This window comes from Hemiscyllium ocellatum, chromosome 10 (genome assembly GCF_020745735.1).
Source record: "Hemiscyllium ocellatum isolate sHemOce1 chromosome 10, sHemOce1.pat.X.cur, whole genome shotgun sequence".
NCBI classification, from domain to species: Eukaryota; Metazoa; Chordata; class Chondrichthyes; order Orectolobiformes; family Hemiscylliidae; genus Hemiscyllium; species Hemiscyllium ocellatum.
The window spans coordinates 40,038,622-40,051,784 of NC_083410.1; the positions used below are offsets into that span (position 1 = coordinate 40,038,622).

The 13,163-nt window shown below is 40.1% G+C and overlaps 1 protein-coding gene across 1 annotated transcript in view; it reads left to right on the plus strand.

The window, feature by feature from the left end:
* The window catches only part of utp25 (UTP25 small subunit processor component), a 34,181-nt gene that overhangs the window by 17,725 nt on the left and 3,293 nt on the right, over positions 1-13,163 (plus strand). Inside the window, exons 7-10 of the mRNA XM_060830878.1 lie at positions 1,838-2,051; positions 2,762-2,964; positions 5,338-5,520; positions 10,255-10,367. Of these exons, the coding sequence (XP_060686861.1) occupies positions 1,838-2,051; positions 2,762-2,964; positions 5,338-5,520; positions 10,255-10,367 (713 nt within the window). The remainder of the gene's footprint in view (positions 1-1,837; positions 2,052-2,761; positions 2,965-5,337; positions 5,521-10,254; positions 10,368-13,163) is intronic.

Below are 13,163 nucleotides of genomic sequence, written 5' to 3' on the forward strand. Positions count from 1 at the left end.
TAAAGCACAGGAGGTCAGGCAGCATTCAAGGAACAGGAAATTCGATGTTTCGGGCATAAGCCCTTCATCAGGGATGATGTTATTGGTAGTAGACAATGAGAGAGATGGCCACCTCCTAGTGGGAAGGCCCTTTATACCCCTCTCCCAGGCTGGAGAGAAATAGCAAAAGAGAAAATGCTGGAAAATCTCAGCAGGTCTGGCAGCGTGTGTAAGGAGAGAAAAGAGCTGACATTTTGAGTCGAACTGACCCTTTGTCAGAGCTAAAAAAATAGAGAGAAATAGGGAGGTATTTATACTAGGCTGAGAGAAGGTGAGTCATGGCAACAAAAGCAAATGTAGCAATAAAGAGGTGATAATGACAGTGCATAGGGAGATTAGGAGTTGTGAATGACCAAGGCTATCACATAGCACTGGCTTCTCTCTATAATCTCTCCATGCACTGTCTTATCACCTTTGCTTCTGGAGCTATGATTCACCTTCTCTTAGCCTAGGATAAATACCTCCCTATTTCTCCCTTTTTTTTTAGCTTTGACAAAAGGTCAGTTAGACTCAACCTCAGCTCTTTTCTCTCCTTACAGATGCAGCCAGACCTGCTGAGATTTTCCAGCATTTTCTCTGTTGGTTTCAGATTCCAGCATTCGCAGTAATTTGCTTTTATGGAGAGAGATAGCTGAATGTTATCTGTTAGACTTTTATGGATGTACTCTGTGTGCATTGTTTAAAAAGATTTTCTTTTCCTCTATGACCACTAAAGCTAATACATGTTATTTCATTGCCATACTTACCCTGCTGAGTTTTATTCTGTGTGAACACAATACTTGGTTAAACAAATAGCCTGAGTCACTCTGTAAAAAATGAGTAACAATTTATTGTTTGAAACGGACTGTTTTACTTCGCACGTGCAAATTCTTAAATGTTTTATGCTTTGACAATCATTCATCTGAAAACATAGACTGAATTGCTACTACTTAAATAAAGCTTGGTTGAGAACCTATTCATTGCAGTTTAAAACATTAATGAAGTCCATAAAAAAATTAGTATCAACAGTACAGTGAATATAAATGTAAAGAAACTGTTTATAAGTTTCAAGCAATGTTGTTGATCCATAGTTGAAATTGACCATCGAGCATTACAGTTGGCACCCAGTAGTTTTAATTGTGCAGAAAGTATTCAGTGTTCCACCTCTTTTCACTTTGAGAAGCTATGGAACTTTGACATTTTTAAGAACAAAGTGTACTGAAATGTTTGCATGCTTTAAAAGTGATAAATTTCTCATTGAAATAGGAGAATGAGATGTGTTGAGTGAGAAGCCAATGTACATATATTTTAAAATGTTGGAAAACAAAAATACTTGGTGTGAATGTGAACACTCCTGACGTTTCTGTTTTGTATAATTACTTGTGCCGTTGATATGGTTCTGAGTAAAACTGATGCAATTAACTTAAAGAATTATATACTTATGGATGAATGCTTACTGCTTTTGTCTGGAAATTTGACAAATTATTAACCAATTTACCTTAAATAGGTCAAGACCACTACAATAAGCAAGGAATTTCAGTTACAGGTGTTAAATGTTTAAGAACATTGACCAATGTAACTGTAAGGTCTTGGTGGTTTCCTGAATTGACAGTAGGTTTGGTGGGAGCCTGACCATAAAGAAGCACAGACTTTCACAATACTCTCATATCTGGGTGCCACCCTCGTAATGGGAAAGTGAAGACTTTATTAAATTTTTTTATCTGTTAATTGCTGCTGGCAAATAATGTTCTTATTCACTTATCCTGTGAATTAAATCTAAAGTCTTAATTTTTAAAAAGAAAATGTCTTTTTCTCTCAGGTACTTATTGTAGTGCCATTTAGAGAGTCAGCTTTAAGAGTGGTGCAAATCTTGATTAGTCTTCTTGATGTGAAAGACAAGCTAGAAGTGAGCAACAAGAAAAGATTTAAGGATGAATACGGCTGTAGTCCAGAAGATAGGCCGCCAAATCTAAAACGACCTGAAGATTATGAAGCTATTTTTGCTGGCAATATTGATGATCACTTTCGAATAGGTAATTAGAGTTCATTGTTTGGCTCTGTTTTTTGGAACAGATCGCTGGAGGTTTTAGTCTGAAGGTGCCATTCCACACAAAGCATGGCTAACCAAGACACTTCCCTACTCTTATGGTATGGATGTATTGGAAGGATTTACAGGCCGATAATCAATCTGTTTGGCATATCATGAAAGCACCTTTTGTGGTTTGAACCTAAAAACTGGGTCAGAGGAATGCTGTGCCATGCAACACCTCCACCCATCTCAACTCTAAAACTGAATTTATTGACCTTGACATTGAACATTTGCTAGTGATATTCTGAACTTTGTTTGTTTTGCTCCAGATTTTATCGTAATAGGCCAGCCTTTTGTTCTTTTTGATCGTTGCAAGCCATCAATAAACAAAAAACATTGCCTTTTTGCCGCCAAATTATTCCTCCCTTATCCTTTTAATCTAATTTTTCAAATGATGGCCCTTTAGCCTGTTGTCCATGTAGTCTTCTTTATTGATGAATTGAATTATATGCCTTCATCACGATTTGGCTGAGAGAACTGAGATCATTTATAACATTCTGACTGCAATTGTCCAACTTTGCAATTGATGTGGCTCCTCCTGGGATTTCAGGGTGGGCACAATAAACATGTTTGCTATGTTTTGTTGTTGAGGCAGAAGTAGTGACAATATGCTTATTATTCATAAATTTGTGTGTACTTGTTTCTCTTAATCAGGTGTGGCCATTCTTCGTAGGAGTATGCGATTGTATGCACCGTTTTATTCTAGTGATATCATCATTGCTTCTCCCCTGGGCTTGCGGACAATAATCAAAGCCGAGGGTGACAAGACCAGAGATTTTGATTTCCTCTCTTCCATTGAAATATTAATTATTGACCAAGCTGATATCTATCTTATGCAAAACTGGGAGCATATCGTGGTAAGAAATGTGACTCATTGGCTTTCTTTGGTGGATTATCTGGGGGAAGAAAATTTACTTTATTTAGAATATGGATATTTATTTTAAGTTAGTTTAACAAACTGATTGTTAAAATGGTGAAGGTATACAGGGGAAGCTCAATTATCGGAACGACCTGAGATGGCACTATTTCATTCAGATAATTGACTATTTGATTGATCGATTCAGAGCCTTTTCCTCTGGGCTCGGAGTTTTCGATGCTCCCTGTTCAGGAGATTAGCAGCAGCACAGCACCCGAGCACCCCGTTCAGTTATTTGGTGGAGGGGAATGGAGACGAAGTGAGGCTGTTCACATTTGTGCAAGGATTGAGAACTAAAAGGCACAGAGTTAAGAAATTGGCAAACCAAGCGGTAACAGCATGCCCATTATGTGAATTTTTAAAAATTCATCAGTGGAATGTGGGCTTTGCTGGCTGAGTCAGCATTTATTGCTCATCCCTAGCTGTCCTTGAGAGTGTTAGTGAGCTGCCTTCTTAAACTGCTACAGTCCATTTTGTGCAGGTAGACCAAGAATGCAGTTAGAGAGTGAGTTACAGGATTTTGACCTAGTGACGCTGAAGGAATGACCATATATTTCCAAGCCATGATGGTGAGTGGCATTGAGGGGAACTTGCAAATGGTGATGTTCCCATGTATCTGCTGCCCTTATCCTTGCAGTGCTCATGGATCTTGAAGGTACTGACTATAAATCCTTGGTGAATTTCTGCAGTGCAATCTGTAGTTGGCAAACACTCTACAACTGTGCATCAGTGGTAGAACAAATGAACATTTGTAGATGTGGTGTCAGTCCATTAGCTTGTGTTGTTCTGAATGGTGTCAAGCTTTGAGTGTTATTGGATCTGCAATTATCCAGGCAAGTGCACATTATTCCAATACACTTTGACTTGTGACTTGTAGATGGTCAACAGGCTTTCGGGAGTCATGAGATAAGTTACTCATTACAGCATTCCTAGTCTCTGACATGATTTTGTAGCCACAGTATTTACCGTATATACTTGTGTAAAAAGTCGGTTTAACCCCTTATTTTGGCCAAAAAATCTTGTATTTTCTACATATCTTGTGTAAAAGTCGACACTACAATATCACAGTATAAACCTCTTTCAAAGGAAACCGCATGTTTCCATTAACCCACTTAAGCAAAATCACATTCATTCATTCATACTGGTAATTCTCCACATCGTTCTTTGTTTATTTTATTGCGTCTCTATTCATTCATTCATCACCCTACTTAGCCCACTTGGTTACTACAGCACTATTCAGACTAGTACTCTGTCAGTTGGTATTTTTCGCACTTTGTTCACTATATATCCACAAGTTAATATTGTTAAAAAGTTTATCATTTTAATTGAGATATATTAGCTATATATATCTTTAATTCTTTTGACAAATTTATTAATTTTGCTGAGGTTCATAGTATACAAGAGTAAATGGGAGAGAAATGGAAGAATTTGGCAGCAAAGTTCAAAATGCTTCCGCATTCAGAATTTAATAAATGTTTTATTTTAATTGTGCCATTATACCAGGCCATGACAATGTGGACTCGATGGGCCGAATGGCCTTCCTTCCACTCCTCTGTCTTAATTTTAACAATGTGATTTTGCATTATTTCACTGAAACTTCGACAAGTTAAATTTTCATACCAGTATGTATAAATATAATTTATTACTAGTAATTCATTCTTGTTTCTCTTGCTTTTATCAGGTAAATACCTTTACTGCAATTCATTACGTTTTTCTTCTTTACCCAGGATTAGTTGTGCGAACAAGTTGACTTCTGTTAATTATATGGTATTTCAAACTGCAACATGAATTTCAGCTCCTCAAAACTAGTACCGTGTATTAGTCGACCATATAAATTGAACCTTTAAAAATAGTCTAAAATATTCAACTATTACACAAGTATATACGCTACAGGATGAGTCCTGTTCAGTTTCTGGTCAATGATAACCCCAAAATCATTGTGGCTCCCTCAGAAGACAAGCATGAAGGGGAAACTGGCTACCTGCATTGTAACCATGCTCTGATTCAATTAGAACAGCTGCTATCACTAAGGTTTCTTTGTCTAATGTGAATAGGGGCGATGTGGTACTGGATCAGTACTGCAGAGGCTAAAAGGTTTGAAAGAAATCTTGGCATATCTCTGTGTCAATCACTCTTAATACATCTTGTTCACGCCATCTAACTTCTCTTCCTTTACCTTGTTAATGTTACCCATATCCCAAGAACAGATCCATATTCAGAAAGCATTGTTTAATTTTTCAAATGATTCCTGTACACAAGCCTTAATATGGTATAAGTTCAACCATTTTCAGTGCCATATTCTCACTTGTTGCAGCACCTACTGAAACATCTTAATCAGCAACCCAATGAGCCACATGGAGTGAATTTTTCCCGAGTGCGGATGTGGAGTCTGAATAATTGGTCCAAGTATTACAGACAGACTTTGATTTTCAGCGCATTTCAGGATCCACAGATTAACGCTATTCACAGTAAACACTGTTTCAATTACAGAGGACAGGTTTGTTCACTTTTTAAATTTTTTTTGTTATTGGCTGTTGTAGATCTTGGGGAATACTATTCAATCTGATTTGTAAAAGCAAAATCCAGGGCTATGGGAAGAAAGACAACAGACTGCAACCTTAGGAGGTCTTAGCAATCTAACACAGATATGTTATTCAGATTGTCCTCCGGTATTGTAACCAAATCGTAATTCTAACCAAATGCTTCTTACTCATTCTGTCTTGGGTCTGAGCTGTGCTCTGTTTAGAATATTTCTTCAGGGTCACTTTTTTTACAATCTGAGTGTCAGATTAAACTGTAGAATAAGTGATTGTTTTCCTGTCATTGTTTCCTGGATGATGAGGTAAATTACTAAACAATGTCCAGGTATCCAACATCATACTTAATACATTCCATGTGAAGTCACCAGATAATTTTCAGTGTACATTTTGGAGAAAGGTTTTACTTCAAAGAAATGAAAGAGCATAGGTTTAAGGTGAGGGGGGAAACATTTGAAAGGAACTGGAGGGGCAATTTTTTCACATAGAGGGAGCTGCCAGAGGAACTGCTGCAGGTGGGTACAATTAAAGCATTTAAAAAACATTTTAAAAGTCTCAGATACAGTCACATAGATGGGTTAACTCCAGGAAAGGTAAGAGAGGTAGGCAGTTAGTACAGGAGTCTTCTGTGGCTATACCCATTTCAGTCAAGTATGTTGATTTGGAAAATGTAGGGATGATGGATTCTCAGGGGAACGTAGCACGACCAGGCACGTTTCTGGTATTGAGACTGGCTCTAATGCAAGAGGGGTGCGTCGGGTTCCAAGAGATCAATTGTGTTAGGGGATTCTCGAGTCCGAGGTACAGACAGACATTTCTGTGACCATCAGCGAAAAATCAGAATGGTATGTTGCTTCCCTGATGCCAGGATCAAGGATGTCTCAGAGAGGGTGCAGAATGTTCTCAAGGGGGAGGGGAGCCAGCAAGAGGTCATTGTCCACATTGGAACCAACGACATAGGAAGGGAAAAGTTTGAGATTCTGAAGGGAGATTACAGAGAGTTAGGCAGGGATTTAAAAAGGATGTCCTCGAGGGTAGTAATATCTGGATTACTCCTGGTGCTACGAGCTAGTGAGGGCAGGAATAGCAGGATAGAGCAGAAGAATGCATGGCTGAGGAGCTGGTGTATGGGAGAAGGATTCAAATTTTTGGATCATTGGAATCTCTTTTGGGGTAGAAGTGACCTGTACAAGAAGGACGGATCGCACCTAAATTAGAAGGGGACTATTGTACTGGCAGGGAGATTTGCTAGAGCTGCTCGAGAGGATTTAAACTAGCAAGATGGGGGGATGGAACCCAGGGAGATGGTGAGGAAAGAGATCAATCTGGTACAGTTGAGAACTGAAGCAAGTCAAACAGTCAGGGCAGGCAGAGATAAGGTAGGACTAATAAATTAAACTGCATTTATTTCAATGCAAGGGGTCTAACAGGGAAGGCAGATTAACTCAGGGGATGGTTAGGAATATGGGACTGCGCTATCATAGCAATTACAGAAAGATGGCTCAGGGATGGGCAGGACTGGCAGCTTAATGTTCCAGGATACAAATGCTACAGGAAGGATAGAAAAGGAGGCAAGAGAGGGGGTGGTGGGGGTGGGAAGTGGCATTTTTGATAAGGGATAGCATTACAGCTGTGCTGAGGGTGGAAATACATCCAGGGAAGTTATTTGGGTGGAACTGAGAAATAAGAAAGGGATGATCAACTTGTTAGGATTGTATTATTGACCCCCCTAATAGTCAGAGGGAAATTGCGAAACAAACTTGTCAGGAGATCTTAGCTATCTAAGAATAATAGGATGGTTTTGGTAGGGGATTTTAACTTTCCAAACATAGACTGGGACTGCCATAGTTTTAAGGATTTAGATGGTGAGGAATTTGTTAAGTGTGTACAAGAAAATATTCTGATTCAGTATGTGAATGTACCTACCAGAGAAGATGCAAACTTGACTTACTCTTAGGAAGTAAGGCAGGGCAGGTGACTGAGTTGTCAGTAGGGGAGCACTTTGGGGCCAGTGACCATAATTCTATTAGATTTAAAATACTGATGGAAAAGGATAGACCAGATCTAAAAGTTGAAGTTCTAAATTGGAGAAAGGCCAATTTTGACGGTATTAGGCAAGAACTTTCTAAAGCTCTTTGAGGGGAGATGTTTGCAGATACAGGGATGGCTGGAAATTAGGAAGCCTTCAAAAATGAGATAATGATAATCCAGAGAAAGTATATGCCTGTTAGGGTGAAAGGAAAGGCTGATAGATATAGGGATTGCTGAATGACTAAAGAAATTGAGGGTTTGGTTAAGAAAAAGAAGGAAGCATATGTTGGGTATAGACAAGATAGATCGAATGAATATTTAGAAGTGTATAAAGGCAGTAGAAGAATACTTAAGAGGAAAATCAGGAGGGCAAAAAGGGGACATGAGATAGCTTTGGCAAATAGAATTAAGGAGAATCCAAAGGGTTTTTACAAATATATTATGGACAAAAGGGTAACTAGGGAGAGAATAGGGCCCTCAAAGATCAGCAAGATGGCCTTTGTGTGAAGCCACAGAAAATGGGGAAGATACAAAATGAATATTTTGCATCAGTGTTTACTGTAGAAAAGGAAATGGAAGATATAGACTGTAGGGAAATAGATATGACACCTTCCAAAATGTCCATATTACAGAGGAGTAAGTGCTGGATAAATCCCCAGGACTTGATCAGGTGTACCTAGAACTCTGTGGGAAGCTAGAGAAGTGAATGTTGAGACTCTTGCTGAGATATTTGGTTCATCGTTAGTCACAGGTGAGGTGCCAGAAGACTGGAGGTTGGCTAACGTGGTGCCACTGTTTAAGAAGGGCGGTAAGGACAAGCCAGGGAACTATGGACCAGTGAGCCTGACGTCAGTGGTGGACAAGTTGTTAGAGGGAATCCTGAGGGATCAGGATGTACATGTATTTGGAAAGACGGGGACTGGTTAGAGATAGTCAACATGGCTTTGTGCGTGGGAAATCATGTCTCACAAACGTGATTGAGTTTTTTGAAGAAGTAACAAAGAGGATTGATGAGGACAGAGCAGTAGATGTGATCTGTATGGACTTCAGTGAGTCGTTCGACAAGGTTCCCCATGGGAGACTGGTCAGCAAGGTTAGATCTCACGGAAAAAGGGAGAACTAGCCATTTGGATACAGAACTGGCTCAAAGGTAGAAGACAGAGGGTGGTGGTGGTGGGGGGTTGTTTTTCAGACTGCAGGCCTGTGACCAATGGAGTGCCACAAGGATCTGTGCTGGGTCCTCTACTTGTTGCCATTTACATAAATGATTTGGATGTGAACGTAAGAGGTACAGTTAGTAAGTTTGCAGATGACACCAAAATTGGAGGTGAAGTGGACAGCGAAGAAGGTTACCTTGAATTACAACAAGATCTTGACCAGATCGGCCAAAGGGCTGAGAAGTGGCAGATGGAGTTTAATTCAGATAAGTGCAAGGTGATGCATTTTGGGAAAGCGAATCTTAGCAGGGCTTATACACTTAATGGTAAGGTCCTAGGGAGTGTTGCTGAACAAAGAGACTTGGAGTGCAGATTCATAGCTCCTTGAAAGTGGAGTCGCAGGTAGATAGGATAGTGCAGAAGGCGTTTGGTATGCTTTCTTTTGTTGGTCAGAGTATTGAGTACAGGAGTTGGGAGGTCATGTTGCGGCTGAACAGGACGTTGCTTAGGCCACTGTTGGAATATTGCGTGCAATTCTGGTCTCCTTCCTATCGGAAAGATGTTGTGAAACTTCAAAGGGTTCAGAAAAGATTTACAAGGATGTTGCCAGGGTTCGAGCATTTGTGGTATAGGGAGAGGCTGAATAGGCTGTGGTTTTTATCCCTGGAGCTTTGGAGGCTGAGGGGTGACTTTATAAGAGGTTTACAAAATTATGAGGGGATAAATAGACAAAACCTTTTCCTTTGGTCGTGGAGTCCAGAACTAGAGGGCATAGGTTTATGGTGAGAGTGGACAACGTTTTCACACAGAGTGTGGTACGTGTATGGAATGACCTGCCAGAGGAAGTGGCAGAGGCTGGTACAATTGCAACATTTAAGAGGTATTTGGATGGGTATATGAATATGAAGGATATCGGCTGGGTGCTGGCAGGTGGGACTAGACTGGGTTGGGTTATCTGGTCAGCATGTATGGGTAGGACCGAAAGGTCTGTTTCCATGCTGTACATCTCTATAACTATGATTATTTGGACAGGTACATGGATGGGAAAGGTTGAGAAGGATATGGGCTAAAAGCAGGCAAATGTAATTAGTTTAGGTTAGGAAACATGGTTGGCATGGATGTATTGGGCCAAAGGACCTGTTTCCGTGCTTTGTGACTCTATGACCCTATATTTCACCTTGATAAAGTAGTACATTTTCAATAGTCATTTTCAAATTTCCAATCAACCCTGTCTGCCATGGCTGTTTGGTTATGATGCCTAGGAAAACTGAATTGGGTCTTTATCTCTCTTTTCCATTCCACAAAAAGAAGTTTCTCCTTCAATAGATAATTAGTTTCTGTCTAGTAACTTATCCACTGTATAGCTATGATCATGAGTGTGTGGTCTAGGGAGCTTGTATTATTTATATGTTGCTATGTTTGTTATACACCATATAGGTGCACTAGTGCACTGCTTTGCCATATTCCCAACAGGACAAAATTGGAGATTTTGTTCTCGTCTTTTAGGTGACTGTAAATAACCTACCTCAAACTGGTTCAATCTGCCATGTTGTTATGCAGTTGCCACACGTTTTCCAGCGACTAGATGTATCCAGCTTCGCAGATCTGCCTGATGCAAGGTAATCTATTAAATTTAGGGATTCTCTTCCAGTTCGAAGTGCACTGAATGGGGTTTGAATTATATTCACAGAATCCCTACAATGTGGAAACAGGCCCAATCTTCTGTATTATCGAGGGTTTGATGTGGAATGGTCTTTGACAAATGATGCACTTTACCATTTCAGCTACCTTTACTCCGTGTTTCAAAGTCAAACAGCACAAATAGTTGCATCGTAAAACTTCACCTATTAGAGGCTTCACTATCAAAGTTGGAAGAAAACCTGTTTGATGTTTCCAGTTCTCACAAGAGTTATATTTTGTTGTCTGAATATGTTGGTAATTTGTGGAAGGTCACATAACTACGTGTGTTACAGCACAAAATTCTCTGTAAATTTGGGACTGACTGAGTTCATATAATCCCTACAGTGTGGAAGTTGGCCATTTGGCCCATCGAATGCATACCAATTCTCAAAGAGCATTCCACCCAGACCCACCCTGTCGTTATAACCTTGCATTTCCCGTGGTCAATCCACCTAACCTGTACATCTTTGAACTGTGGGAGGAAACTGGAGAAAACCCACGCAGACATTGGGAGAATGTATAAATCCGCACAAGGTAGTCGCCCAAGGGTGGAATTGAACCCAGGTCTCTAGTGCTTGAAGTAGCAGTGCTAACCACTGAGCCACCATGCCACCCTAAGTTCATTGCAGAAAACCTGTCTATCTCAACCTTGAATATATTTAATTGCAAGTTCCCATAACTCCCTTGGGTGGATAATTTGAAGATTCATAACCCTCCAAGAAAATAAATCCATCCTATTTCTGTCTTAATTGAGGCACCCTCGTCTGAAATTACACTCACCCATTCTAGATTATAGCAAAGTTAAAGTTTTACAGTGTGATAAAAGGCCCTTCAGCCTGTCATGCCCCTAGCAATCTATTCTAATCTCATATTTTCTAGCATTTGGTCTGTAACCTTAAATACTATGGTGTTTCAAATGTTCATCTAAATACTACTGAAGTGTTATAAGGCTCATATTGATTACCTTCCAGTCCTCTGGCACCCTTCCTGTGGCCTGAGAGGATTTGAAAGTGAATATAGATGCAAAGTATTAGTTAAAAACCTCATATCCTCCAAATGAACAGTATGCCACTTAGTTTGAATAGACCCTACTCTTTCCTTGGTAATACTCTTAGCCCTAATATTCTGTTTGGAAAATCCTTTATTTTACCCAGCAGTGCTTTTACATGCCTCCTTTTTTGTTTTCCTAATTTCTTTTTTTAAAAACTCCTTGCACCTTTTCAAGGGATTCTGCTGTTTTGAGCCTGCTTATCTACCATAAGCTTCCTCCTCTTTATCCAATCCTGTACATCCACTGACACATGCCGCTCACAGCGCCAGGGACCAGTGTTCAATTCCACTGTAGGGTGACTCTCTTTGTGGAGTTTGCACGTTTTCCCCATGTCTGTGGGAGTTTTCTCCGGGTGCTCCAGTCTCCTCCCACATTCCAAAGATGTGCAGGTTAGGGTGGAATGGCCATGCTAAATTGTCCCATGATATCCAGGGATGTGCAGGCTATGTGGGCTAGCCATGGGGAATACAGGGTTACGGGGATATGGTAGGGGTGTGTGTCTGGGAGACATGATCTTCAGAGGGTTGGTGTGGACTCGAAGGGCCAAATTGACCTGTTTGCACATTGTAGAGATTCTATTCAGGGTGTTCTCAACTTCTTATTACTACCCTTATCTTTATCGGGAACATGTTGGCCCTGCACTCTCATTATTTTGTTTTGGAATGACACTAGGTGTTCTGATGGAGGCTTTCCTGCAAGTTGCTGCTCCCAGTCCACTTTGTCCAGATCCTGACTTATAATGTGAAAATCAGGTCCCCCAATTCTGAATCTTTTACTCCTGATCCATCTTTGTCCTTTTCAGTGACTATCTTGAATCTAACTGGTAATGGTCACTATCATTGAAGTGTACACCACTGATGCTTGTACCTTTGAGTGTACTTGTTCCCTAAAATTATTGCCCCCTCTCTTGTAGGACTTTCTGTGCACTGGCTGTCCTGGATTCATTTTAAGAATTCCACCTCTTCAGAGCCTTTTACGTTTTGTCTAACCCAGTTAATATTGGGTAAGCTGAACTCCCCTACTATATTAGCCTTACTTTTTGCACTTCTGTGAGGCTTGCCTACACATATGTCCTTTCCACCCCTCCTTGACACTGAGAAGAAATAATGGAGATCTTCCTCAGAATCTCTTATGTTTCAATAAGATCATCTTTCATTCTTATAAGCTCCAGTTCTTCTTTTCCTCATAAGATAATCCCTTCATCCCAGGAATCAACCTAAAAAGCTGCTGTGAACTACACTGTGCACTTCCTGCAGTATAATCGCCCTTGAGAAGTCCACATAATCAATGAAAAAAGACACACTAAGTAATAGAAATATAATTCAGGGAGGATAGTTTATTTACAGAGACTTTCATAGTTTATTTACAGCATAAATCACATAAATAATAAGAAAACTTTGCATTAAATAAAACTTAGCAATAGAGAGCCTTCGCACTCTCACTCTCAACTGACTCCTCTGATGTCGCAGAGAACATAATACAGTAAACTTCCTGTACAAACCTTTGCCACTTTATCAAGAGTTCTGGATGTAGATTTGCTCGCTGAGCTAGAAGGTTCATTTCCAGACGTTTCATCACCCAACGAGGGAACATCTTCAGTGGGCCTCTGGGCAAAGCATTGCTAATGATTCCTGCTTCCTATTTGTACGTTTGGGTTTCTTTGGGTTGGTGATGTCATTTCCTT